Below are 27,369 nucleotides of genomic sequence, written 5' to 3'. Positions count from 1 at the left end.
CTGTAGATAGACAGTTGACCTGCACGGTTTCTGACAGCCCAGATTTTTGTTGAATCTGTATTTTCAGCAACCTGACAGCTGAATCCAGAGCCTGGGTCAGACTGACATTTGAGTTTTTGATAAGACTGTCTAAGCTGTGTTGTATCCTTTCACCAAGAGGCAGATAATATCTGATTCTCTTTTTAGTACATGATGCTAACAGTTACTGATGTCCAATGTCTAATTATATTAATTAACTGAGAGTCGCAAAGTGGTGATATTCTAACATCTTTTCATTTATTAGTTGGAAGGCATTTATTAAGAGACACTTTCTTCATCTACTATATGGGTGCCCAGTGTGGTACAGTCCACATAGGCGGAATAAGTGCTCGATTATTTTCCCTTATTTACCAGTTCTAAACATAACGGATTACTTTCCTTTTGTTCTCCAAACATGACCAAGAAATACAAATGTCCCATGATCTCACTTGTATATGAAATCTAAAATAGCCCAATTCATAGAGGCCCAGAGTAGAATGGGGGTTGCCAGGAGATGCTGGTCAAAGTGTAGAAAGTTTTGGTTATACAAGTTGAACAAGCTCCAGAGGTCTAACCTCAGTGTAGTGACTAGTTGCCGATGCTGGATGCTATACTTGAAATTCGCTAGGACGAAAATCCTAAATGTCCTCACCACAAAAAAAAAAATTGTAACTATAAGTACATGAGGTAATGATAACTAACATGATTGTGGTAATCAGTTCACAAGGTGTATGTATGTCAAAACATCATATTATACACCTTAAATATACACAGTTTCTATTTGCCAATTATACCCCAGTAAAGCTGGAAAAATTTTAAAATCAAGTAGTGGATACAATTGATTATATTAACAGAATAAATTATTATCTATTAACAGAATTAACACATTAACAAAATAAATAAGGTAAATTATATGACTATCTTAATAGATGCAAAAAAATCTGATTAAATTTCATATCCATTAGTGATAACAACCTTAGAAAACCAGGAATAGAAAAGCGCTTTGTGAATTTACAGTATCTTTTTTAAAAGACCTACATTAAAGACAATATTGATGGTCCATTAATGAAAGTCTTCCACCTGAGATCAAGAACACCTGATTTCACCGTGTCTGTCCGTATTGCTCTAGAGGCCCTGGCCATTGCAAAAAGGCAAGAAAAAAATGTTAAGAATTGGAAAGGAAGAAATGAAACTGTCATCAGCCCCACACCACATGATCACGATATGACTGTAGGTGTCGAGAATCCTGAAGAACTAGCCACCAGGCCACCAGGTGATTTGAGCAAGGTCACTGCATGTAAATTCCATTTAGAAAAATCGATTTTATATCTATAGAAAAGGAGGGAACAATTAGAAAATGAAACCTAAAAATAGTATTTTCCATAGCATTAAAAAGTCAAAATTGTAGGAATAAGTCTAAGGAAAATTCTCTACACACCAGCTATAAAACGTTGTTAATATTTTATTACTAATTCAAAATCAGTAACAAATGAAGGGACAGGCCATGTTCATGAATGAAGAAGCTCAGTGTTGTAAAGCCGTCTATTATCCCCAAATTATCTGTAGGTTCCATATTATCTCAATAAGAATCCCAGCAAGCGTTTGTCCTGAGGGGAAAACGACTCCTAATTCTTAAAAGCACTGGGTGATCAAACAGCCCCATCATTTACATTATCTGACGTTATACAATAATAGTCTGAAAGTGACAATATTAACACCCCCACCTCCAACACTCAGCATGTGTTTTTAAATCGCCCGCACTGTCACCTTACTCTCAGACCCCCGTACCCCAGTCGACTGAATGTATGACCAGCTCATCCTGTGCTTGCCTTCCAGACTCTCATCCACTTTCGGTTCTACACGTAACTGTATTTTTAATGCTTGCCACCATTCCTTCTGGTGAGACCTCTTTAGTCACCCCAATTGTCTGAAGCTCACTCTAGCAGATTCCTCAGGACAGGCACATTGGTAACAGTGATATAAAATCTTTGGCTCATATTATCTTTCCTTGGAGCCTTAAATACGTTACTCCCATTTTTTTTCTTTTTTTTTAAGATTTTATTTCATTTTATTTAAGTAATCTCTAAACCCAACGTGGGACTCAAACCTACGACCCTGAGACCAAGAGTCACATGCTCCACAGACTAAGCCAGCCAGGCGCCCCCATTTTTCTCTCGCACAAAGCATTGCCATCAAAAAAACCTGATAACAATCGGAAGGAGAGTGGGGTTATGGCTGAGGAGTTTAGAATTCCCCTTGCAGGTAATGGGTTGACAAAGATTTCGAAAGTAAAAGCTGACATGACTTAATATGCCTTTTCAAAAGCTCATTCTGGCAAAACCATGGGCAGAAAGAATGGAGGCAAGGAGACCAATGAGGAGGTTATTGTCATAGTACAAATGAGAGTTTGAGCATTCTGGACCTGGGAGGTGACAGCGATGACAGATAGGAGAGGCCCGGAACTCAGTCCCCCTAGCAACCGACATGCACACTGCACACTTTCCTTACTCAGGAATATCTACCCTTTTCTTTCCAGCAATCCGGCTTCTTTCCCCAAGGACCCAGGCGAGCTCAGGCCGTAACCCCTCTCTCCTTCACATCAGGCCTCACCCCGACATGGAGCCTCAGAACCACCTGGAGCGGAGAATGACATGCAGGCCTAGGTCCCCGGGTCTTCCAGAACCTCAGTTTCTTGTTATCCCCTCATCAGAGGCTGTGAGAGGGCATTCCCACCTTCCTTCAGTGCCTGGCCCTGGTCCTGAGGCTTGACGACCCCTGTCTGTGAGTGTCCCTCTCGGGGATGTCCTTGGAGTCGAGTGCAGCTCCCCGGGGTTTGGTCGGATAAAGCACAGAACTGCACACAGTCAGAGCAGAGATCCGAGACCGCGGCTCAGGACTCAGCGCTACCCCCTTCCATGTCTCTGGCCCCCTGGAAGCAGCAGACCTTAGAGTGAGACCTCGGTCCCCTGAAAAGGAAGGGAAACACAGCTGACCAGCTGGGGTCAGGGCGTCTCTCTGCCCGTAGACGGTAGGAACCGGGGAGAGATTTCTGTTTCTTTCCGTTATTCATTCCTTTGACAAACACACACCGAGTACCTTCCATGTAGGTGTGCTGAGGAATTACGAAAACAGAACAGGCGAGGGGCTGGACTGGGGGGTGAGGGAGAGTCTGATTCAGGCAGCAGTGGCCTCCAATGACTTCTGGAGGGGACCCTCGGGCTGCCCCCACAGCGCCCCTGCTGTCCTGGATTTGCTATGGCTGTCCGGGGGGCTCCCGACCCTGCGGGGACTGCCTCCCCAACACGGTCCGTTCCCCCGCTCTCTCCGAGGGCAGCCTCCACATCTTCAGGGGGACCTGGGAGAAGCAGAAAACACACAAACCTAACAGAACACAGTCCTTAACCCAGCGTTTTGCTCAGGCAAAAGTGTCCTGGGGCTAGGGGAAGAGGGGCAGGGGGGCAAGGGGTGGGAGCACTGCCAGTCCAGACCATGGACTCAGAATCCTCCCTGGAAAGGGAACTTTCCACTCATGCAGGACTCCAACCCCGTAGCAGGCAGTGTGGCATCAGCCAGAGAGCACTGGGAGACCTGGGGAGGGGCCAGCCCACTCACTGGGATGGCAGGCACGGATGGGGGCACCTCTTGTTTCATGCAGGAGGGAGCAGAAGCCAAGGGAGGGACGGTGGCTTCCAAGGAGACGCAGGGTGCCACTGGCAAAGCCGTGAGAAGAATCCAGGCTCTCCCAGCCACTCAGCAGGAAGGTTCCCAGGGAATGACATTCACAGACCGAAGGTGAGCTAGACACGTGGCAGGATGCTGCCTGTGGACGTGGTACAACCAGGGGCCAGGAAACTCGTCATTCGTGAGCATCAGCTATGGCAGAGTGAAAACATTTCCAAGACAAAGTGACAGAAGGCGGTACCAGGTGACGCTGCTTAATAGGTATGGAAACAAGGTTGGCGCCCTAGGGAAGACCTGTCCAGACCCAGAAGCCATCCTACCCTGTGGGTCCCTTTCTCCCACTCCTGGTTCTCATCCAGACACCCCACCTGAAGCGGATGAGTTTTCTCACAATTCCCCACACCCCTGACTCTCTTTGAAGACTCAGCCTTCACATTATCCCTGGATATAAAAACTGCCCCCTTTTCTTAACTCTAAACTCAGAAACATTAAGTACGAGTTTTATGCTGGAAGAGAGAGGGGAAGCAGCCAGGCCAGAAGCTGTTCTCATGAATTGTTCTAGAGAGTGTCACCACCCTCTCACCACATTCTGGCCCATGAACTCCTCCCTGGCTCATGGATGGAAAAACACCCATTGTTTAATTCATTTAGCCCAGCAGAAGTAGTCTGGACTGTTCGGCATGATTTCATTTAAGGAAAATAAATGCGGAATTAAAAAACAAAAACCCAGGATTCAAACAGGTCAGCTAACAGAATCCCGACCCTACCAGGGAGCGCTCCCCGGCAGGGCCCACAGGCTGTCCAGGCCACCTCCTACCTCCCAAACCTGCTGCTGGGGCTCCTGAAACAACTGGCCCACAGCTCAAGGTCCCTGCCTGGGTTTTCAACCTCCCTCTTCTCGGGCCTGTGTTCCTTGTAAAGAAGTCTCCTCCATTCGACCACCCAGAAACATCAATGCTATGTGGCTAAGTGCTGCCTCCCTTAAACTCGTGCTCTAGGATCAGCTAGCCAGTTCTGGTTTCGGCATGGCAATCCACCAGAAAGCTGGGTAGGGTGGTGGGCGGAGCTGGGATGCATGCATCATGCCCGACACTCGGACTCAGTGTGCCACAACCAGCAGGGGAACCGCCATTGCCCAGGGAAGCCCCTCAGCCTTCAGGTGGGACCCTCCTCCTTCTCCCCAGGGCCTCCTCATGCATGCAAACCAAATTACATCATTCTTTTTTTTTTTTTAAAGAAAGAGAGCATGTGTGCATGTGGGGGGGGGGGTGCAGAGGGAGGGAGAGAATCCCAAACAGGCTCCATGCCCACCAGGGTGGACCGACGCCAGGCTCGATCTCACAACCCCAAGATCACGAACTGAGCCCAAATCAAGAGTCAAACGCTTAACCAGCTTATTATATATAATTCTTATAGAATAATTTATAACAAAAATAAGTGGCTATAGACCTCACGCCCTGCAAAATAATGGTATAATTTATTCAACTGTACATTTTTTGTGCAGAAGGGTAACGCCAAAAGAAAGGAAGTCAAAAGAAAACTAGAAAACTCAGAGGCAAGTTTGAACATTTAAAACAAAGTATCTTTGGGGCGCCTGGGTGGCACAGCGGTTAAGCGTCTGCCTTCGGCTCAGGGCGTGATCCCGGCGTTATGGGATCGAGCCCCACGTCAGGCTTCTCCGCTGGGAGCCTGCTTCTTCCTCCTCCCACTCCCCCTGCTTGTGTTCCCTCTCTCGCTGGCTGTCTCTGTCTCTGTCAAATAAATAAATAAAATCTAAATAAATAAATAAATAAAACAAAGTATCTTTATTTGCAGTGCTTACAAGGAATACCTTTGGAAGAACGGGGCTCTCTGGATAACACACACAGAAAATAAAGGAAAGCAACCAAGTAATAGTTGGTCTGTTCCTTATTTCACTGGTAGAAACACACTTAACAATTCACAGGATAAGGGTCAGAATAGAGGAATAATGCTTCACAGAGTTGTGGTTTGTTGTGATGTATCTCAGGGTACAAGGTTCTCTCTCCAGCTGAGGTACGTGGTGTAAAAATGGCGGCCTGCCTGGGGTGGGTTTTGCATTCTTCGTGGAGAAAGGTAGGATTCCTTGCGTGGTAGCAGACAAAGAGATCTCAAGTATTTAAACACTGTCCATAAACACTGATGGAGTGAGGAGATGAAAAATGGGTGAATGAGTAAGGCCGCAGGGAAAGATAATGGCCTGGAGACAGTGAAGGTCTAGGGAGCGAGAGACGGTGTGACGTTCTCTGTGTCAGTCAGGGCCAATGAAATTTGGGACATGGATGATTCGTACTATGAAAGCAGTTTTGTGCAGGAATTAAACCGCAAATTTTCAGCAAAGACAAAAAATTTACATAGGTGTTGCTCAGAAAAAATTCAGAGAAAGGGGCTGCGTCCCATATTTGGGGATATTCAGGGCACAGAGAACAGCTCCAGGAGTCAAGACACAAATGATACTGACAGCTGAGCAGGAAGAAAACCATAGGCGAAAGGCTCCCAAGAGCAGACCCTCCTGGTTGGATTTCTCCCAGTGGGAAGAGGGATCAAGTCTATGGATTCAGTCTTAAAAACAAGTATCAGAGAAAGCAGGTAAGGCCAGAGCCATCCTCCCTGCCCTACATTGAGAAAGCTGGACAACGAAGGCATGACACAGGGAATGTGTGATACAGGAGAAATCTGACCCTCAAAATATAAGGCAGGGGAAGGAATTCCTCTCCCGTCCTCTCCTTTAAGCCCTCAGCCTGGCCCGTGGGCCTCCCTTCTCTCTGCCATCCTGTTGGCTATGGATGCAATGACTTTTCCCTGACACCCTCCTGGGCCAAGTGTCTCTAAGTCTCTGACCAGGTGAAATGCTCCCAGGTGCCCAGTGGGCGGACCCCTTCCTTGTCCTTAACCCAGAACAGGAAGTGGGGAAGAGGTTGGAATTCTACCCAGGAGAGAGCCAGAGGACTGGAGGGAGCCAGGACTTGTGGCCAACTGGGGGCATTTCAAGCCAGTGGCCTCTGGAGTTCCTAGAATCCCAGCAGAGAACAGGACTAGTTGCCTCCTGCAAACCTCACTGGTAGCTCCTTTCCTCAACCTCCAGCCCCACGAGGCCCCAGGCTCCCACATGAATTAACAAGAACATGAAAATCCTATTTGTCCAAGGCACCTCTGTGAGGAAATTGGCTCTCCACGCTGCCAGGCTCGACCCCCAGCATCTCTGGGGTTAGGAAGTGCGTTGCCAGGACTGGAAATGGAGGAGGACAGAGACTTACCTCAGGTTCCGGCCACACTTTAGAACCACCTCCGATTATCCAAAGACTCAGAACGGCAGGCAACCTCAGCGACCTCCCTCTCCTCCTATTTCTAACTCCTTGTCACAGTTTACCTCAGCTTTCTACCAGCTGCCCCCCTCTGCCTCACCCCTGTTATTTCCTTGTTCTACAGGTGCCCAGTGTCACTTCCACTCAGTCATATTCCCCAATTCTGCGTCCAAGCCTTGCCTGAACAAGGCCCCAGCCCTGAAGGCCCGCATTCCAGCTCCTTTCCTCCTGGGGGCCTCTGGGTGCATGAAGTCTCCCCAGATCAGTCCCTCCCCTGCAATTCTCTGGGGTCTGCTAGTCCTCAACTCTCCATCCTGGCAGGATAAAGGGATTGAGAATGTACTAAGTGTTCCAAAGACCTGGCAAAGACCAAGTGCTAACTGGTTGGTAATCAAGAGGGGAGAATCTATTTATCTCAAAGAAACCCAAACTTCTCCACATTCTTCAAACTTGTCACTTTAAAGCCATAATCATGCCAGTGGGCTTCCATTGCTCCAAAATGGTCTCCCCTTTTGAAATGACTTTCAGAAGCAGTCTGGAAGCCAGACAACAAGGGACTCTTACGATGAAGCAACCAAATCGAGTTTCAGCCCAAACCTCTCCCCACCTTCTTTCTCACCTGAGGATCCAAGTGGTAGTTGGTCATTTCCAAATATTAGCTCACTTTTCAGAAGTGCATGGTGTGTCACTTAGAGATATTCAAAGCCTGGGACACTGACTCTGAGAACATTTTGTTGGTAAGCATGGGTAAATTTCAGCCAGTTTACCTCCTAGTCATACCCGGTGCACTTGACCAAGGTGACTGGTCAGCTTCTACCAGCTCAGGGAAAAAACTTGTGACTGCAGTGGCCACACGTGCTTGCCAGAAAGACCAGTGAAGCCACTCAGAGTGGTCAGTGTGAGACGACCGGGTAAAGGCACCCTCTGTCCGTGTCTTGGATGCAGGGAACATCATTCCCATCCTCCTGAAGGAAGGGTCACCTCTCCCTCTGTATTCCACATCCCCCAGCCTACTGCTGAGGACCGGGCTCTGCACCCAGGTGGGGAGAATGGCAAGGAACCCGCAGGACAGGAGAAGGGTCAGATCAGCACCCCAACAACCACCAGGATGTTTAACCAGGCATCTAGGAACAATCGCCCACTCAAATAACCCAGAGGCCCGGGTTGTACTTTTCTTTAACCACATCCAGGGAAAGAGGACTTGCCGTCTTTAGGACATCATCCCTGTGCCTGCTCCCCTCCCCCTCGCCCCTTTCCCTCTCCAAGCCTCGGCTTGGTCATGGGTCGTTACAGAGCTGTTTTAAATTCATGAAAAACATCTTGTTTTAAATTAATGAAAAAAAGTCTTTACAATGCAGACCTCTGACCCCTCACCACCACTCCGGGGAGTACCCGCCCCTGTAATTCCTGAAGCCCAGAAAGTGGAGGGAGTCAAGGGGGCAGGGCGGTGGTGCTGATGCCAGCCTCCCGAGGCTAATTTCCCCCTGGCAGAGGCTTGTGCAAATAGCCAAGAACTAAGTGTTCCTGTTGGCTGTGTAATGATGTGTCAGGATGACTTTTGAATTGGGAAGAAAGTAAGCTTACACATACCTTCCACTCACACACATACACACACATATGCACCCATACACACACACGCACACACCACACACACCACATACACACAAACACAACTACATACACACAAACACAACTACACACACACACCACACACACACCACTCAAACACAACTACACACACACCACACACACACCACACAACCACTACACACACACCACACAAACACAACTACACACACACACCACACACACACCACACAAACACTACACACACACCACACAAACACAACTACACACACCACACACACACACCACATACACACAAACACAACTACATACACACACACGAACACAACTACACACACACCACACACACACCACACAAACACAACTACACACACACCAAACACAACTACACACACACCACACAAACACAACTACACACACACCACACACACGCACCACATACACACAAACACAACTACATACATACACACACCACACACACACACACACACACACACACACACGTGTGCTCTCCTGCCCCCTGAGCCCCTCCCATCCCTGCCCCTCTCCTGCTCCTGGTTTCAGATCTCCAGGAGACTAGCACCGCCTGTCCCTCGTTGTCCTGCCCATAATGCCTCTGAGCGTTCCATCTAACACTTCTCCTCCCCACTACTTTAGATCTTCTTTTCTTCCCCTTCTTGGTACTCCTCACTATAGGCCATATTAATATTGAATTCTTTAGTGCAACTTTATTACCAAGCCTGGACGATGAGCTCCACAGGGAAGAACCCCTGTCACACTTACTCTCTGACGCCGGTGCCCGGGATCTGCAGAAGGACTGAAGCCCCCCCCACCCCTACCTGCCTCTGAATTCTCCCCGCTCCTGCCCACAACGGCTTCCCACCCCCTGACCTGTGATATGAGACTAGACTTACCCCCTGACTCCCAACTTTATTCGCACCCTGAACTACAGGAACTGACCCTTCCTTCTGAAGACCCTGCTGGAAGCCACCAGGTAAACACAGGCACCATTCTCTCTCAAGCAAAATAGTCCCATATCCTAACCTGTCCCCAGGGCCCTTCCTAGGGAGTCCCACCAGGGACCACTTAGGAATTCGGAGCCCAGGCCCAGCCCTCTTCTCCGTGGAGCCCCAAAGAGACTCTCCACACCTTTGAGAACACGCCAGCTCTCTTTCCAGACTCAAAGAAGTTTCGATGGCCTAAATCACCAGATTTCTACTCTACAGGCACAAGCCCACCTCGCAAGACAGAGGGAGCCATCAGGCTACGTTCACTTAATAAACCCCACCGATACTCCAGCAAAGAGTACATCAAGTCGCTCGGCAGGTAAGTGAAATTCCCGGTTTCCGAGAGAGATTAATCTGAGCACAGTCTACGAGCTCCACATGCCTTCAGCCCAAATTCTGAGGGCATGTAGCTCCACACATTTATTCTCACTTCACAAAAATACTGCCTTCTTACTGTGTTAGGCATCTTGACTCACGCTGGGGGTGGCGCGTAGACAAATTAAGCATGGCCCCCACACCACACGGCTCAAGGTCTGGCTTGGGAGACCTTGTCCTGCACGGTTAACCCGGGGACAGGCTGACTGATGCAGAGAGAGGGGGAAGCACGGGGAGCCCGTGAGAGCACCGGGTCCAGAGCTCTGTTGGCTAGGTGTCGCTGCCTCCTGTGACTGCCTGTCAGCTGGTGGGCATTGACCGGTCAGGGCTCGAATGAAGAGGTGGGAGTTGTTAAGTGTGACTCCAAGAATGAGTCACTCAGAGTGTATGTAAGGAAAGGAGGAAAGGGCTAAGAATAGAACACTCGAGAACAGTGAAGGGACAAGGAAAGGTGAGTCAAGGGGGGAGGGTGAAAGGGGGCCCAAAAAGAGAGGGTGGGAGGGAAGGGGAGAAAGAGAGAGAGAGCATCCCAGCGTTGCCAAGGGGAAGGAGTGAGCAGTGTCACAAGCCCACAGGCTGGCAAGTGGGGACTGTATTTGAGCACCTTGGCAAGGACGGTTTCTGTCCCAGGGCTGGTGGTGGGAACAATTCAGGCCGTTGGGAACGTCAAGTAACACAAGGATGGTGAGGTAGGTTTTTCAGAAGCTGGCTTGGAAAAGGTTGGAAAGAAGCTAGAACGGGCTAATATACACATTTTGTTTATTTTTAAGATGTCTGTATGTTGAAAAGAGAAAGCCAAGAGAGGATCACAGAGAACGAAGCAGGAGAGAGCAGGGGAAGCTGTACAGAAGGGGTGCCTGAGGAGGTGAGGCGGGCACCTCCGGAGCTCAGGAAGGAGCCTCTCCCCGTCCGTCTACCCATCCGAGCTTCTCCTGTCGAACTTCACAAGGGCCCGGGTGACTCTGCACTGCTGGGACAGTCAGAGACCACGTGACACGCCCAAAGTCAGTCAGCTACTGAACTGTGGAAGAGAACTCCATGCTTTCTCTTCCAGGGTGTGATGTCTCCTCCCTCTTAGGCCAACTGTCACTCTAAGCCAAGTGAGGCCCTTGCCCACTGTGTGTCCCTCAAGACAACACCAGCACCTGCCCACCTTTGTCTGTCTGGGCCAGCAGTGCCGAACACAGAGGAAGCACCTCAGGAAATGAGCCTCAGTGTGCTTTCGCCATGACCCCAGGAAATAGGCAAGGACAGGGTCCACTCCATGTGGAGAAGATGTCTCAGGGATGTCACCAACAGGACCAGAAACCAAAGTTTTCATGTCATCCTCAGCTCCCCAACTTGGACCTGGGAATGAATGGGGTGGGAGATGGCCCATCTTGACATAAATATTCCTCAATAAAGCTTCAGGGCACTGACTATGATTTCCAGACTTCGAATGAAGAACAATTGAAGTGGGGCAAGTGACCGCCTCTCCCAAGGCCACACAGCTAATAAATTACAAAGCTGAGTCACAAACCCATGTCTCCAGGGCTGACTCTGTCACCCCAAAGCAAACACAAGTCCACAGGAAGGGATTCTGAGGCAGAGAGGGCAGGAGGACTTCCTGCACCCAACCTCCCTTTCCCTGGACACCTCTCCAACCCTTCACCTGGCCAGGCCTAGCAGCTTCCAGTCCCAGCAGTCTGAAGCCTGCTCCCTGCCCCCACTCTGGCTAGAGCCTAAGAGTTCCTCAGAGCTCCCCGCCACTCTGAGGCAAGCTTCTCCTTTCCGGCTGAGCTCCATCCCCCCACACCTGTGCCCACACCCTAGTCTCTCACAGACGATCTTGCTCCGTGTGGCAGTCTCTCACCCATATTCCCATGAGGGAGAAGCCAGTCCCCTGAGCAAAACCTCCCCACACTAGGAGGTGGGTTCAGGGGATGAAAACCTGGGGGGTGGGGGGTGAGAGCTAACATTCTCTTTCATGAGGCAACCTGTCTTTTCTTCACTCTGAATCATAATCCACTCAGGAAAAGTCCCTGAAAAGAAGGAAACATTTTTGAGGCAGTAGAAAAAGACCTGAAAGATACTAAAAACCGAAAAGGCCTGGGAAAGAGTGAGTGTCCCCTAAAGCAAGGCCTGGAGGGGGTAAGCACCACCAGTGGGGGTGAGGTGGGAGCTCCTGTTCCTTTCACCCCTGCATCTCTTGCAACAGCCCCTGAGAGATCAGCAGCCAAAAAGACACCAAAGCCATCAAGAATGTTCTAGATCCAGCCTTGGGTGGGAACGGGGGACAGAGGTTGGTGCATGCCTGCTCCCGCACACAGGATTGCTGGGATGGTAAAATTTGCTGTGTCTATCGGCCTCCCAACTTTCCCATGAGAGAGCAGTTGGTTCCCTCAGCAAAGCCACCTCACATTAGGGACCCTGTAGTGCCTGGAGTGGGGGCTGGGGTTCTCTGACAAATAAAACAACTCTTGGGCGCCTGGGTAACTCAGTCAGTTGAATGTCCAACTCTTGATTTTGGCTCAGGTCATGATCTCAGGATCTCAGAGACCTCAGAAGATCTCTGCCTGCCCTGTCCCACCTCCCTGAGATTCAGAACTGGACCCCTTCCCCTTTCATGTCTCTCCAGTTAAGTGTCTGCTGGGGGAAAAAAAGGAGGTAAAGTTTTAAACTGGAAGGACCCTTAATAACCAAAAGACACTAAAAAATGTGGAATCTGCTCAATATGTCACTAAAACATGGAAAAGGGAGATTTGACATATTTGGAAGCGCCGTTTGCAGAAAAAAAAAACTCCACCGAATCCTGGCTGGTTAATTAACTGTTGTTTCCAAAGACAAAATTAGCCCACAAGAACCAGAATCTGCCATCGTGGAAATAGTCATGAACTGAACACTTAGTTCTGAAGGGTCTAGACTAAAAATTCAGCTCCAATTCTCAAAAAGTTCAGGAAAACACAGAAAAGGAGACACAAAGATTGATAAAGCAAGCATGATTCAGTGTTAACATTTGGGGACTCCTGTCCCCAGTGGACCTAGGAAGAGTATGTGAAGATTCTATACTATAATTTTTCGCAAATTCCCTGTAAGTCTGAAGTTATTTCAAAATAAAAAAGTAAAGATAAAATGAGGAGATCTCACATGAAAATCCAGAACCGCAATTTCCCTTGAAGAGGGTGAACGTCAACAAGCGGCTCGAGGGGGGGCAGCCGACCACTCTAGAAGGCATAGGCACCCCCAGTCTGCCCCAGCTCCACCACTTCCTCCGGACGCCCGGCCCTGCGGCAGAAGAAACACATCATTTAGCATCGCACTGTCGCCTGCCCTGCATCTGCCTGGCTGGCTGATCCTGGCTCATTTCCGTCACCTGCCCGACTCCTGTGGGCACTGCAATTTGAACCCTCTACCCCGGCCTTTCTCTCCAAGTCCCTATCTGGTCATTGCCAAGGGAAGTACCTGAATCACACGGGAGCCATGAGAATTCTTGTTGCTTAGACCATAGACAGCAGGGCTGGCTCTTTGTTCTTTACGGACTTATTCTGGGCTCTCTAGAGCTCACCGGGAACAGAAGAGAAAAAAAAAAAAGAGTCCTTCACATTAAGGTCTGGAAAAAGCTTCCTGAAGTTGCACATGACATGTATTTTTTTCCCTCTAGGCCCTACCTGATGTCCACTCAACCTTCCAAAATCAAAATGTTGAAGAATATTGTAATGGTTCATTTTATGTGTCAACTTGACTGGGCCACAGTGCCCGGATATATGGTCAAATAGTATTCCAGATGTTCTGTGAGGAGGGTTTGGATGAGATTAATATTTAAATCTGTGGACTTTGAGTTAAGCAGATTGTCCTTCAGAATATGGGTGGGCCTCATGTAATCAGTTGAAGGCCTGGCTAAAACAAAAGACTGACCTTCCCTGAGTAAAAGGGAATTCTGTCAGCAGACAGCCTTCAGACAGGAACTACAGATTTTGGACTTGCCAGCCTCCATAATCATGTGAGCCAATTATATGTATAACTAAATACATATACACACACAATTAGCTCTGTTTTCCCTAGAGAACCCTGATTAATACAGGTACTGATTAGTTAAGACTAGAGAAACTTAACGTTACAGAAGCGTAGTGCTTAATATAAAATGGAATTTGGGGCGCCTGGGTGGCACAGCGGTTAAGTGTCTGCCTTCGGCTCAGGGCGTGATCCCTGCGTTCTGGGATCTAGCCCCACATCAGGCTCCCCCGCTATGAGCCTGCTTCTTCCTCTCCCACTCCCCCTGCTTGTGTTCCCTCTCTCGCTGGCTGTCTCTCTATCTCTGTCAAATAAATAAATAAAATCTTTAAAAATATATATATAAAATGGAATTTAATATTCAAACATGGACTTGTGATTGATAGCCCAGAATCTGGAGACAGAAAGCCCAGGTTTGAAACCACCTGTGCCTGAGGCCAGCTGTGTGATCTTGGGCCAGTCCTTTACCCTGCCTGTGCCTTAGTTTCATTATATAAAGTGAAAGTATCAATAGTACCTATCTCATTGGGTTGTTCTGAGGATTAAACGAGGTTAAAATTCTAAAGCTCTGAGCACAGTGCTTGCTTGGCGCACATTCCAAGCTGTGTGTTTGTTAAATAAGTACATCAAGAGTCTTTAAAACAATTCCCCTCTGTTGCTTTGTCTTCATACCTCCCCCATTGGTAAGATGAACGGTCAAGGGCATCAGGGGAGGATGGCAGCTGGGCAAGCCCATAAGAGCTTGGCAGAGAAGACAAGCCATGAGAACCCCAACAGTCAGGGTAACATAACCCTTTAAATACAGCTTATGTCTGTGTCTTGAATATGTGAGCTGTCTACCCCAAGAGTCTGTGTCACTTCCTCCTTTGGAGTCTCTGCTAACCTCTAACCCCAGGACAGGGTTTACCACACAGGAGGAGGGGAGCAAGGAAAACACACTCAACATGGGTCAGACAGCGTGGGGTGTATCACTCAGGGTCCTGGCAGAAAAGAGAGGGCACACTCAGAAGGGCCTTTTTAAGAGACATTTTAATGAAAAAAACAGGTATTTACAGAGGTGCAAGTAAGTACTCACGACAGCAGAACGCCATTACCATTCCTAGCACTGAAGCAGCAGGGAGAGGAAAGGGCATTCCGCGACACCGGTTAGGAGATGGAGCTGTGGAAACAGTTTCACCAGACGGAAGCTGTTGTCATAGAGGAAGACAGCCATTGCTACCCCATGTTGCATTAATTATCTTTGGCTTCATAACAAATTATTCCAAAACCTAGCCGCTTCAAATAACATCACTTCTTACCTCGCGATTGCTGTGGACCAGGAGTCCAGCTGTAGCTTAGCTGGGTCCTCTGCTCAGAGTCTCTGACAAGGCACAATGAAGGTACCCTCGGGACTGCGGTCACCTCAAGATTTGACTACAGAAAGATCCACTTCCAAACTCAATGACATGATTGTTGGTAGGGTTCAGGTTCTCATAGACTGTTGGACTGAGGGCCTCTGTTTCTCCCTGGCTGCAGGCTACCGTGGCCCTCAGTTCCTTGCCACGTGGGCCTCTCTACAAAGCAGCTCATGCCATGGCAGCTCACTTCATCAGGGCGAGCAAGCTGAGAAGACCCAGAGAGAGAGAGAGAGAGAGTGTAAGCAAGACAAAAGTCATGGTCTTTTATAACCTAATCTCAGAATTGACATCCTATAACTTTCGCCATTTTCTATTTGTCAGAAACGAATCACTAGATCCAGCCCGTGCTTGGGCAGAGAGTATGACACAAGGGCATGAATACCAAGAAGTGGGGATCTCTGGGAACCATCTTAGAAGTCGACCTACCAAGGTACCTACCTGCCACACCTGCAAAAGCAGGGAAAGAACAGGAGGAACAAATGCCTCGACCTCTCTCTCTTCCCATTCTGACCTCCCACTAGCATCTCCCATTGGCCAAACTCAACTAGACACTATAGGGCAAGGGAGCCTAGGTGATGCACCCCACAAAGGTCATCCTTCCAGACCAGTGCAGAGATGGGCAGAGAATAAATCAGAGGCAGGGAGGGGAGCAAAGAACGATGAATAGAGAATAACCAGGACAGGAGAAAAGACACATTGGCCGCTGACAGAGTTATCATGGAGGTCAGATACCCCAGGAGAGGAGACATCACGGAAGACAGCTCTTCACCCAGATACATGAGGTATATCTCTTTTCTTTAATATCCATATCCAATTCTTTTCCAGGCACTATCATTTGGGATAACAGTTCACCTGGACCCTGTTACAAAATACTGAAAATTTTCTATAAAACAAATGTCCCTACCTTCCGTCTCACCCCCATTTATGTCAATACCTGCCTCTTTAATTCATGAGGCCAAGGAGAGGATTAGGAGAGGAAAAGGGCTGAGCAGTGACATTTGGAAAGACCCTTCTCTGTGACAGCTCTAGTGTTGATGCCAAAGGTCTAACTTCCTCTTAGAAAAACTTGTGTAAATATCATGGTTTGCTCCTGTTGGATTTTTTGATGTGCTCATGGCGATTATTTGGGATCTAGAGTCAGAACCTCTCCTACTATCGTGTACACACACTACACAGACAGACAGACAGACGCACACACACGTGTATGCACACATATGTATGTAGACACACATGCAGGCACACCCACATATGCACACACATCCCAGGGCGCTGATGTGGTCAAAACTCTCTCCTGACCCTCAAGATCTCCCCAGCAGGTTAAGGCCACCACCATCTTCAAGGCTCCCAGGCCCTTAGGTGGGCAGTCAATGTCAAGTCCTATCTCTACCTTAATTCAATGCATGCCACTTCTTCATCTACTGGCCACCATTAGAAGCCACATAAATCTTCAATATCAAATCACACAAGAAGGTAGTGGGCAAGCCGTTACTTTAACCAGTTCCCACGTGCCATGTCTGGAGCAGATCAGCTGCCTGAATGTGACTGTCATCTTACCTGGAGGTTAAGGTTGGGTGAAACATGGGTTAAGGATAGCCCGAAAGGACCCACTCCTCATGCCTGTAACATCCCACCTTATCAGTTTTCTCTTCCTTTATCTCATGAGGGGACTAATGCTCTGAACCCAGGCACCCAAGCACCTTCATGTTATAAACTTCCTGATATCCCCTTTCCACGCCAATCTCCAGAGCAGCCTTGAGGCAGGAAAGCCTGCAGAACCACCTGGAGCCTGGTGAAAGCCAACACCAAGCAAATGGAGAATCACAAACTGGTATCCAGGACCCTACTCTTCCCTCACCAGCCCCTTGACTGGCTCCTGTTTCTCCTTGACCCCATTCCACTCAGCATTTAGTACCTGCCTGAGCCAAACCTACCCAGAAAGATGAGCCCTCGGCAAACTACAAGTCTCCCGCACATCTGCATAGAAACGTAGTCTCTAAAAAATGCTTTGCTGTGCATTATCTCACTCAATCTCCATCATTGTCCTCTAGATAGGAGCTGTAACTCCTAGAAGACAAAGGAAAATCCGAGAGTCTTCCAGTATATAACATTGTACTGCCCTATGTATGTGAGAAAGGCAGAACTCAAGATCCTGGCCTTTTGAATCCCAGCTCAAGGAAGGAAGAAATCCCAAGTCAAAGAGAATTATCTGCTTTTCTGGATTGTTCACACCATGGATCAGCTCCCCACTTGAAGGGAGAACCAACCTCAGTGAACCACCATGGTCCTGTAACCAGAAGATCCTCTCAGAAATGTGGGCTCCCATCACTTGGACCTGAAGATAGAGGTTGACAGGGGCCCGTGTGGATTTTGGGGGGTTCCTCCTAGGGGATAGATAATAACTTCAAGAGCAGAAGACAATTCTAGAGAAGTCATTCATGCCTCCAAAGCCATCCCCTCAAGAGCAGAAAGGAGCCATGAACTCAGTCCGCAAACGTCCTGAGCGTGGCCTCACGGGAAAGGAAACCCACTTAATGTGGGGAAGTCTTCAGGCCTCTGTACCAAGTCCTGCGCAGATCGAGGTAAGGGGTAGACCACATGATCTTCCAAACCCCAGCCTCCTCCTGGGGAGATGCCAGTCCTACCAATATCTTCAACAGACACATTCCAGAATCTCCCCAAACAAAACCTGCTCTGCATCTGGTCCCTGAGATCCCAGAGATTGAACCCATAGGGTGAGTGGGATGAAAAAGAAAAGAGGAAGGAAAGGGATGGCTGGCAGTCGGTCAGGAAAGGACCTCCCAACCAGGATGCCAGGAGTCAGCCAGCCCCAGCTTGCCCTTGTTGACTTAGCAAGTGACACTTTGGGGAAGAGGAGGAGGGCAAGGAAGTCACACCCCTCCAAACTTGATTCCCATTGGCCCTTGGTATCCTTAAAAGAGCCCAGCAGTATCAGCACTGCTATTCCCAGACCCCCTGAGAATTCTCTGGTTATACTCACTTCTCATCCCACAGCATGAGATTCTCGGCTCTCCTCTTCCTGGCAGCTCTGGCTGGAGCCCTGGTCAATGCTGGTGAGTACGGCCCTCACCCTGCACCCCACCAGAGCCCTGACAGCCCCGGGCTTATCACCAGTCTTCATTCCTCTCTTTCTTTCCCAGGGCTGTCCTGGCTCCTCCTGCCTCTGCAAGTGACTCCTGCCCCCAGGTCTCCACGCACAGCCTCTTTACCCCACTGGTCGGGGGGCCAGGAATCCCCTGGCCATGCCTGGTCTCCCGGCTTATCCCCTCACACACCATCCTTTACCCACTATGCTCCAACCACATTGGCCTTCTTGCAGGGCTTCCGGGCCACCGAATATAGCTGGGCAGGCTGTCCCCAGCACAAGGGCGCCAGGTTGGGAGTAGTGGGGCTAAAATCTAGCCCACACTCCATTTTGCCAAGCAGTGAGCCCTGCCAATGGCCTTGTCTCTCAGGATGCCTCTTCCCGAGAAGAACCAAAAAAGCACTATTCAGACCAGGACAGCCCCGCTGCTCCGAGAACACTGGGACCTTCCTTCCTGCTCTTCCCTCTGCCGGGAACTTTTTTCCTCTCTCTGTCCTCTTCCCCCAGCCAACCCTGAATGTCACCTGCCCAATGCTTTCTCATCTGTCAAATCTGAGTTTAGATATCAATTCTTCAAAAAAGCCTCCCATGAACATGGAGGAAAAATTAGACCCCTTATCCCAGCACGTTGGACTTGCCATCACACGGCGACTTGAGAATTATGTACTGGGATGGAAGCTGGGTCAGGCCGGGGTCTTTCCACTTCCTCAGCACTGAAGCCCCCTCCATTTAGCAGAGAGCTTAAACATTGTGTTGAAAGGATAAAGAGAATGAGGGCTGGGGTCTAACCCCAGAAATTGCACAGGCATGGTCATGGCCCGTGCACTGTCCCCTTCTGCCACAGAGGAGCCCAAGTGCCTCCAACCACAGCGGGTTCCCCAGCGGGGATCTCAGGGCACCTTCACAGGCCAGGGACAATGGGGAGGAGGGCAGTTCTCAGAGAATATTACACTTCTCCCAGGAGAACCTGCTTCAAACAACTGTAGGAGGGGTTAAATACCGGACAGCCCGCCTGGTAGGTCTACCAACGAGGCAGAAGTGTGTCCCTGTGCCCACAAACTCCCCTGCGGGCTGAGGGTAAGGAGCGGGAGGTGGGAGGGTTCGCAGGGGTCAGGTTCAGTCCTCACTGTCGCCTCTTTCTTCCACTGCAGAAGGTGCCTCCTCCGATCCCACCCCGGGGGCTGCGGCCGGTGAGTCCTTCCCTCCCTCTTGTCCCTGCCTTCAAGGGGAGAGGTTAACTGCTGAGGATGTGGGTAGAGGCTGGGAGAGGAATGGGGGGTGGGGCTGTGTCCTGCTCTTGGTGATAATGGGAGAAGCATGGGTTAGGGTGGGACAAGCCTAAGGATGAAATGGGACAACCCAGGTGGGCAAAATCAGTAGGAAGAAGGGGGGAAGTGAAAGGGAGAAAAAGATGAGGTTAAATGATAAGGGAAATGTCCCATGTCCCATAAATGTCCCATATTAATTCCTTCACCTGCACCCTCCCAATTCCTTAGCAAGGTGCCCACCCTCCAGCCTCCTCATCATCTCCAGCCTGTTTTCCATATGTCTCCTTCACGTACCACCCACATCCACTAAATTGAACTGGTTTGCGTTCCCCACACCTGTCTCATACATTCCTTGCCCTGAGCTCTGGCTGACTGACTTCCTGCCCCCAAGGAAGCCCCTTTAGAATAGCCCCCTGCCAAAATCCTGCCTTCAAGACCCAGCTTCTCTCTGACATGCTCTCTGATTCCCCCCATACCTTAGCCCAAATCCCTCCCCAGCCCTACCCATTAGAAGTGCCCACCCCTGCCCTCCTTCCAAGAGGCACCATCTTTGTCCATCTGGGCTGTACAACAAATCACCAGAGACCGGATGGCTTAAACAACAGAAATTTATTTCTCACAGTTCTGGAGGCTGGAAGTCCAAGACCAAGGTGCCAGCATGCCTGTGTTCTAGTAAAGACCCTCTTTCCAGGTTACAGACTGCTAACTTTTCATTAAATCCTCACATGGCAGAAAGAGCCGTGGAGTTTCTTTTGTAAGGGCACTAACCCCACTTATGAGAGCGCCACCCTGGTGACCTGATTACCTCAAGGACACCATCCCTAGAACCATCCTGTCGAGGGTTAGGATTTCAATATACGAACTTGGAGGGGGAAAACATTCAGTCCGTAACAGGCACTTGTGTGTAGAAATCTTACCACTTCCATACCCCGGCACCCAGCACATATCAGGCATCCCAGGGCCCTGCCGCTCCTTCCAAAAATAAACAAACACTGTGACTTTGCTAAAATCAACCAATTGTAGCTGAACCGAAAGTGACTACATCTGCAGCAAAACCTGCTTCCCCCCAAGAGCCAGCCCAGGAGCCACACGGTGCCGCCCCAAGTACGGAAGAGCTGAACCCGCTGAGTAAGTCTCTGTCTCTATGCCGGATAGCAACCCAGAGAAGTCTCTGGCCGCAGGCCTCCATGACACTTCCACCCACAGAGCCGAGCCCAGGGAGAAACAGACGTATTCATTCACCTGAGCACAAAGGCCCAAACGGGGGTGCACACGGCACCCCCACACGGAGCTTCTGCAATGGTAGCTTTCGCTCCTGCGTGGTTTCTTTCCCTGCCCTCCCACCTTCCTGTAAGAAAGAAGTTGGGCCCCTCAGTAAGACTTCTTCACTTTAGGAATTTGTATAGGGACAAGGTCTGGTGAGGGGTGGGAGGGGAAGGTGGGAGTTCTCTTGAAAATGACGTGACTTTTCTGCTCATGTGATTTCTTCTGCTCCAAAATTAAAATCCCTGGCAAACAAAGATTTCTTCGTAGCAGGACATGGCTTAGAAGAAGCAAAAAAAGCACTGCATAAAGGAGTTCAGTTTGGAAAACGTCTTTATAAGGGTGAGTGCATCCCAAGGCAAACCCTTGTGGGAACGGGAACACTCAGCCCCCACCATCCAGGGGCAGGAGGCGGGCAGGAATGGTCGACTCCACCCCACACAGGAGACCGGGAATCACCACAGCCCCTCCCCTCCCCCTGGAATCTTCCCTCCTTCAAATGTCTCCATTTGTGCCTTTAAATGTCTCCAATTTCTCATCCACGCTCAAACCACATGGTCGCCTGATGCTAGATTGCCCTGGGGGTCCACGCCCCAGCCTTGTCACTACAGAGACTGCCCAAGTGGGGAAGGGGCAGGTGCCTCGGCCTTTGGTGAAACTGACCTCCCACCATCCCTCCAACTTCTGTGCGAGGCCCTCCAGGGGCTGGGTGAGGTTGGAAAGCAGAAGACGGAGTTGAGGGGGACAGACAGGGTGGAGCCCGTGCCTGGGCCCCATAAGCCTCACTCTCACCTCTGCTTTCTTCTAGGTGGAGCTGACGTGGGACAAAATCTGAAAAACTTGCGTGCAAAACTCAATGTAGTTGGAGTCTGAGAAGTTGAAAAGAATGGGGTCCCTGGACGCAGAGCCTTAAACATGCATGCAGCCCAGCACAATTAAACAGAAGCATCCAATTCGCCGTGTGTCTGTGCTCTGTGGGGTGGGCCCTGGAGGAGATGGAGAGCAAAGCCCTACCCAGAAGGCCAAGAGGGCCTGGGTGTCCTGACCCAGAACCTCAGCCAGTTACAGGCTGCCTTGAGGACACAGCCTCTAACAAGCCCTTTAATTCACACTGAGCCATTGCCACATGTGCTGGGCCTTGTTCTACCGAAATGTCACTCCAGTTCTGGCCTAATCCTTCACACACAGTGCCTAGTGACATTTTAGCGTTTCCAAAAATTAAGTCAACTTCCAAAGAACCAGGATTTGTCATCCCCAAAATAGTCAAAGCCTGAGTCACTCTATTAAAGCCGTTTTCTGGTGCCCTTATTAAAAATTCATCCCTCCTGCCTTCCATTCACACTTTCTACCCTGGGCCAAAGTGGATGGCAACAGCTGGTTACACCAGATCAGTAAAATAATGAGCCACTGCAGTGACAGCTGGCACTTCACTAAAAAGGCCAGTTGAACCCATTGCAAGGATCTATGTGCTTATCCTGTACCCCCTGTTTCCCTCCACCGCAGTCCGGGACCACGCTTCACACTCTGCACACAGGTGAGCAGGGGAGGCACACTCACGACTACGGAGGAGGACAGGGCAATCACTCTCCCACCAGCCCTCTTCCTGAGCCTGACGCATGACAGGTCTGCTTTCTAGCACTCCCAGAGTCCTTGATTCTAGATGGTCCTTCCTCCATCCTACCTGACACCCACTCCCTCTATCCTGGAGGTGAGAGAAGTCGACCCAGACCCTGTTTTAAATGAATGAAGAAACGCATCTCCCTTCTCCCTCATCCCTCCATGACCACACATCCCCCATTTCTGAGAACACTGCCCACAAGGCACAGGGGCCCTCCGGGAGCAAGCCCCTTGAAGGGCCGATCACAATCAGCAGTGGATACTTAGGCCCCTTCACACTCAAGTAGACTGCCACCCTTTCATGTGTTGAATTGTGTCCCCCAAAATGATTTGTGGAAGTCCTAACCCTGGCACCTCAGAAGGGAACCTTATTTGGAAGCTGGATCATTGCAGATGTAATTGGTGAAGTCATACTGGACTACGGTGGGCCCCTAATCCAATAAGACTATTGTCCTTCTAAGAAGAGAGAAATCTGGACACAGAATCACACATGATGTGTCCCACACAAGGGTAGACGGCCAGGTGACAATGGAGTCAGAGCCAAGGATTGCCAGCAAACACCGGAAGCCAGAAGGGGCAAGAAAGGACTCTCCCCTAGCAGTTTCAGAGAGCACGATTCAAAATCATCCATTGTACTTTATTGTGGGAAGCCCTAGGAAACTAATACACACTCCCTCCCCCAAACTCATCCTCTCGCCAGGCTTCAGGCTTCATCTTATAACCAGAAGTACATACCCTTTGACCCCATCACTCATTCCCCCCACTTCCCAGCCTCTGGCAATCACCAGTCTACTCTCTGTTTCTACGAGTCCAGGTTTTCTAGACCCCACATAAGTGAATTCACACAGTATTTGTCTTTCTCCGTTTAACTTTATTTCACTTAGCATAACGCCCTCAAGCTCTATCCACACTGATGCGAACGGCAGGGTTTCCCTTTTGCTTGCGGCTGAATAGTGTCCATTACTGATATGCGTGTCCTAGAGGCGTTGCTGTACCAACCTCGTACTGCCTTGGGTACATCTAACCCCAAGTATTTTTATTCTTTTGATGCTGCTGTAAATGGAATTGTTTTCTTAATTCCTCTTTCTGATTGTTTGTTTGTTTGTTCTTAAAAAAATTTTTTTAAACCAATTACCCCTCACACATTTTAAAGCTGGCCTCTAGAATTTTTTTTATTTTAATTAATTTCCTTGTATTTTTTAAGTAGGTTGTACACCCACTATGGGGCTCAAACTCACAACCGCAATAACAGAATCACGAGCTCCGCCAGCTGAGCCAGCCAGGTGCCCCAAGATATACAGATTTTTAATGTAATTTCAAGTTACTTAACATACAGTGCAACACTGGTTTTGGGATCAGAAGCCAGTGATTTATCACCCATATACAATCCCCAGTGCCCATCACTCATTTAGCCCATCCCCCGCCCACCTTCCCACCAGCAGCCCTCAATTTGTTTCCTATAGGTAAGTGTCTCTTACGGTTTGCCTCCCTCTCTTATGGTTTTCCTTCCGTTCCCTTATTTCTTCTGTTTCGTTTCTTAAACTCCACACATGAGTGAAATCATATGGTATTTGTCTTTCCCTGACTGACTTATTTCGCTTAGCGTAATACTCTCTAGTTCCATCCACGTCATCGCAAATGGCAAGATTTCATCCTTTTTGGTGGCTCAGTAATATTCCATTGTGTATATATGCCACATCTTCTTTATCCATTCATCAGTTGATGGACATTTGGGCTCTCTCCCTCATTTGGCTATTGTGGACAGTGTTGCTATAAACATTGGGGTGCATGTGCCCCTTCAAACCAGCATTTTGGTATCCTTTGGATAAACTAGCTGGGTCACAGGGTAGTTCAGTTTTAATTTTTTGAGGAACCTCCATACTGTTTTCCAGAGTGGCTGCAGCAGTTTACATTCCCACCAACAGTGCAAAAGGGGTCCCTTTTCACCACATCCTGGCCAACACCTGCTGTTTCCTGAGTTGTTAATTTTAGCCGTTCTGACAGGAGTGAGGTGGCATCTCACTGTGGTTTTGGTTTGCGTTTCCCTGATGACGAGTGATGTTGAGTATCTTTTCATGTGTCTGTTGGCCATCTGGGCTGTCTTCTCTGGAAAAGGATCTATTCATGTTTTCTGCCTATTTCTTAACTGGATTATTTGTTCTTTGGCTGTTGAGTTTGATAAGTTCTGTATAGATTTTGGACACGAGCCCTTTATCTGTTGTCATTTGTAAATATCTGCTCTAATTCCATACGTTGTCTTGTAGTTTTGTTGATTGTTTCCTTCTCTGTGCAGAAGTTTTTTCTTGATGAAGTCCCAATAGTTCATTCCTGCTTTTGTTTCCCTTGCCTCTGGAGTCGTGTCTAATAAGAAGTTGCTAAGATCGAGGTCAGAGAGGTTGCTGCCTGTGTTGTCCTGTAGGGTTTAGATGGTTTCCTTTCTTACATTTAGGTCTTACATCCATTTTGAATTTATTTTTGTATATGGTGTAAGAAAGTGGTCCAGTTGCATTCTTCTGCATGTGGTTGCCCAGTTTTGTTGAAGAGACTTCTTTTTTTCCATTGGTCGTTCTTTCCTACTTTGTCAAAGATTTGTTGACCATAGAGTTGAGAATCCATTTCTGGGCTCTCTATTCTTTTCCATTGATCTATGTGTCTGTTTTTGTGCCAGTACCATGCTGTCTTGATGATTACAGCTTTGTAATAGAGCTTGAAGTCTGGAATTGTGGTGCCTTCTGCTTTGCTTTTCCTTTTCAACATTCCTTTGGCTATTCAGGGCCTTTTCTCATCCCATACAAATTTTACGAATGTTTGTTCTAGCTCTGTGATAAACGCTCATGTTATTTTGATAGGGATTGCATTGAATGTGTAGATTGCTTTGGGTAACAGACATTTTAACGATATTCGTTCTTCCAATCCATGAGCATGGACTGTTTTTCCATTTCTTTGTGCCTTCTTCAATTTCTTTCATGAAGTTTCTATAGTTTTCAACATACAGATCTTTTACCTCTTTGGTTAGGTTTATTCCTAGGTCTCTTATGGTTTGGGGTACAGTTGTAAATGGGATCAATTCCTTGATTTCTCTTCCTGCTGCTTCATTACTGGTGTACAGGAATGCAACAGATTTCTGTACGTTGATTTTATATACTACGAGTTTGCTGAGCTCATTATCAGTTCTAACAATTTTTGGTGGAATCTTGGGGGATTTCTACATAAAGTACCATGACATCTGCAAATAGTGAAAGTTTGACTTCTTCCTTGCCCATTTGGATGCCTTTTATTTCTTTTTGTTGTCTGACTGCTGAGGCTAGGACTTCCAGCACTATGCTGAACAGCAGTGGTGAGAGTGGACAGCCCCGTCATGTTCCTGACCTTAAAGGAAAAGCTCTCAGTTTTTCCCCATTAAGAATGATGGTAACTGTGGGTCTTTTGTATACGGCTTTTATGATGTTGAGGTATGTTCCTTCTATCCCTACTTTCCTGAGGGTTTTAATCTAAAAAGAATGCTGTATTTTGCCAAGTGCTTTTTCTGAATCTATTGAGAGGATCATATGGTTCTTGTCCTTTCTTTTATTAATGTGATGTATCACACTGATTGATTTGTGGCTGTTGAATCACCCCTGCAGCCCAGGAACCCCATTTGATCATGGTGAATAATCCTTTTCATGTACTGTTGGATTCAATTAGCTAGTATCTTGTTGAGGATTTTTGCATCCATGTTCATCAGGGATATTGGCCTGTAATTCTCCTTTTTAGTGAGGTCTTTGTCTGGTTTTGGAATCAAGGTAATGCTGATCTCATACAATGAGTTTGGCATCTAGAACTTTTTATTCAAGGTTTAAATAATTATATATTAACATCTGTCATATAATCCGCATGGCTCACTATCTCACTTACTTCAAATCTTTATTCAAATACCACTTTTTCAGAGAGGCCTTTCCTGGCCAGCCCATCCAAAATTGCCACTTTCCTCCCATACATTCCCGACTTTATTTTTGTCCTTAGCATTTCTTTTTTTCAGTTTTTTTTGAGGTATATTTAATATACCCAAAGAAATGGCACATAGTCAATGTATACATTTTGGCAAGTTTGGACATACGCATACACCCACGATACTACCCCCACAGTCAAGGTAATAAACATAAGTATCATCTCCAAAAGATTTCTTGTTTCCCTTGCTGTGTGTGTGTGTGTGTGTGTGTGTGTGTGTGTGTGTGTGTGAAGAACACTTAGCATCTTAGCATGGCAATTAACCTCTCATCAAGTCTTTAAGCGCATGACACTGTATTGTTAACTTCAGGCACCATGTTATAACGCAGAGCTCGTGAACTTGCTCACCTTGTAGCATTTCTCACCGTCTAGTACGCTATAGACTTTGCTTACTTGTCTGTTTTCGTCACTACAATGGAAGCACCATGAAGGCAGGGGTTTCTGTTCTTTTCACGGATGTATCCCCAGTGCCTAAAACAGTTTCCAGAATGTAGCAGGCACTCAATAAATATTAGCCGAAGATTCAATGAATCACCACTTTCACCTGCCTCTCCATTCTCATCCTGTGAAATTAATTTCTCCATACACTTGTTGTGTGCTGGTCTCAGTCTTATTCTTATTATGATTGCAAGATGCCCTTCAGCAATAACCATCAGGAAGCTCTGAAGGGGGAAAACAAGGTTTATTACTTCTAAGACCTGGAAATGACAGGGCACGCCTGCAGCCTCACAGCAAGCTCGTGGGGAGGAAAGA

The 27,369-nt window shown here is 48.2% G+C and overlaps 1 protein-coding gene across 6 annotated transcripts; it reads left to right on the top strand.

The window, feature by feature from the left end:
• Window positions 1-18,317: 18,317 nt before the first annotated feature.
• On the top strand, window positions 18,318-21,965 carry LACRT (lacritin). Of its 6 annotated transcripts, none has more exons than XM_034646403.1 (5): window positions 18,318-18,449; window positions 19,633-19,671; window positions 20,821-20,877; window positions 21,286-21,354; window positions 21,821-21,965. In XM_034646403.1, the coding sequence occupies exons 1-5, from the start codon at window positions 18,392-18,394 to the stop codon at window positions 21,883-21,885; spliced, it is 288 nt and encodes a 95-aa protein (XP_034502294.1). In that variant the 5' UTR covers window positions 18,318-18,391; the 3' UTR covers window positions 21,886-21,965. The 6 variants fall into 6 exon arrangements, with proteins under 6 accessions (XP_034502294.1, XP_034502293.1, XP_034502292.1 ...); XM_034646402.1 differs by having other exon boundaries at window positions 21,283-21,354; XM_034646401.1 differs by having other exon boundaries at window positions 21,271-21,354.
• Window positions 21,966-27,369: the final 5,404 nt, after the last annotated feature.

The sequence above is a fragment of the Ailuropoda melanoleuca genome, chromosome 16 (genome assembly GCF_002007445.2).
Source record: "Ailuropoda melanoleuca isolate Jingjing chromosome 16, ASM200744v2, whole genome shotgun sequence".
Classification (NCBI taxonomy): domain Eukaryota; kingdom Metazoa; phylum Chordata; class Mammalia; order Carnivora; family Ursidae; genus Ailuropoda; species Ailuropoda melanoleuca.
The sequence above is the reverse complement of the archived record's forward strand: the minus strand, read 5'-3'. Positions and strand labels throughout refer to the sequence as shown.

Bases quoted from the DNA above. Each gene is read 5' to 3' on its own strand.
- LACRT (XM_011230122.3), top strand. From the start codon at position 18,392: ATGAGATTCTCGGCTCTCCTCTTCCTGGCAGCTCTGGCTGGAGCCCTG. The intron at 18,450-19,632 runs GTGAGTACGGCC...CTTCCACTGCAG, and splicing joins TGGAGCCCTGGTCAATGCTG to AAGGTGCCTCCTCCGATCCC. The intron at 21,355-21,820 runs GTGAGTGCATCC...GCTTTCTTCTAG, and splicing joins TGGAAAACGTCTTTATAAGG to GTGGAGCTGACGTGGGACAA.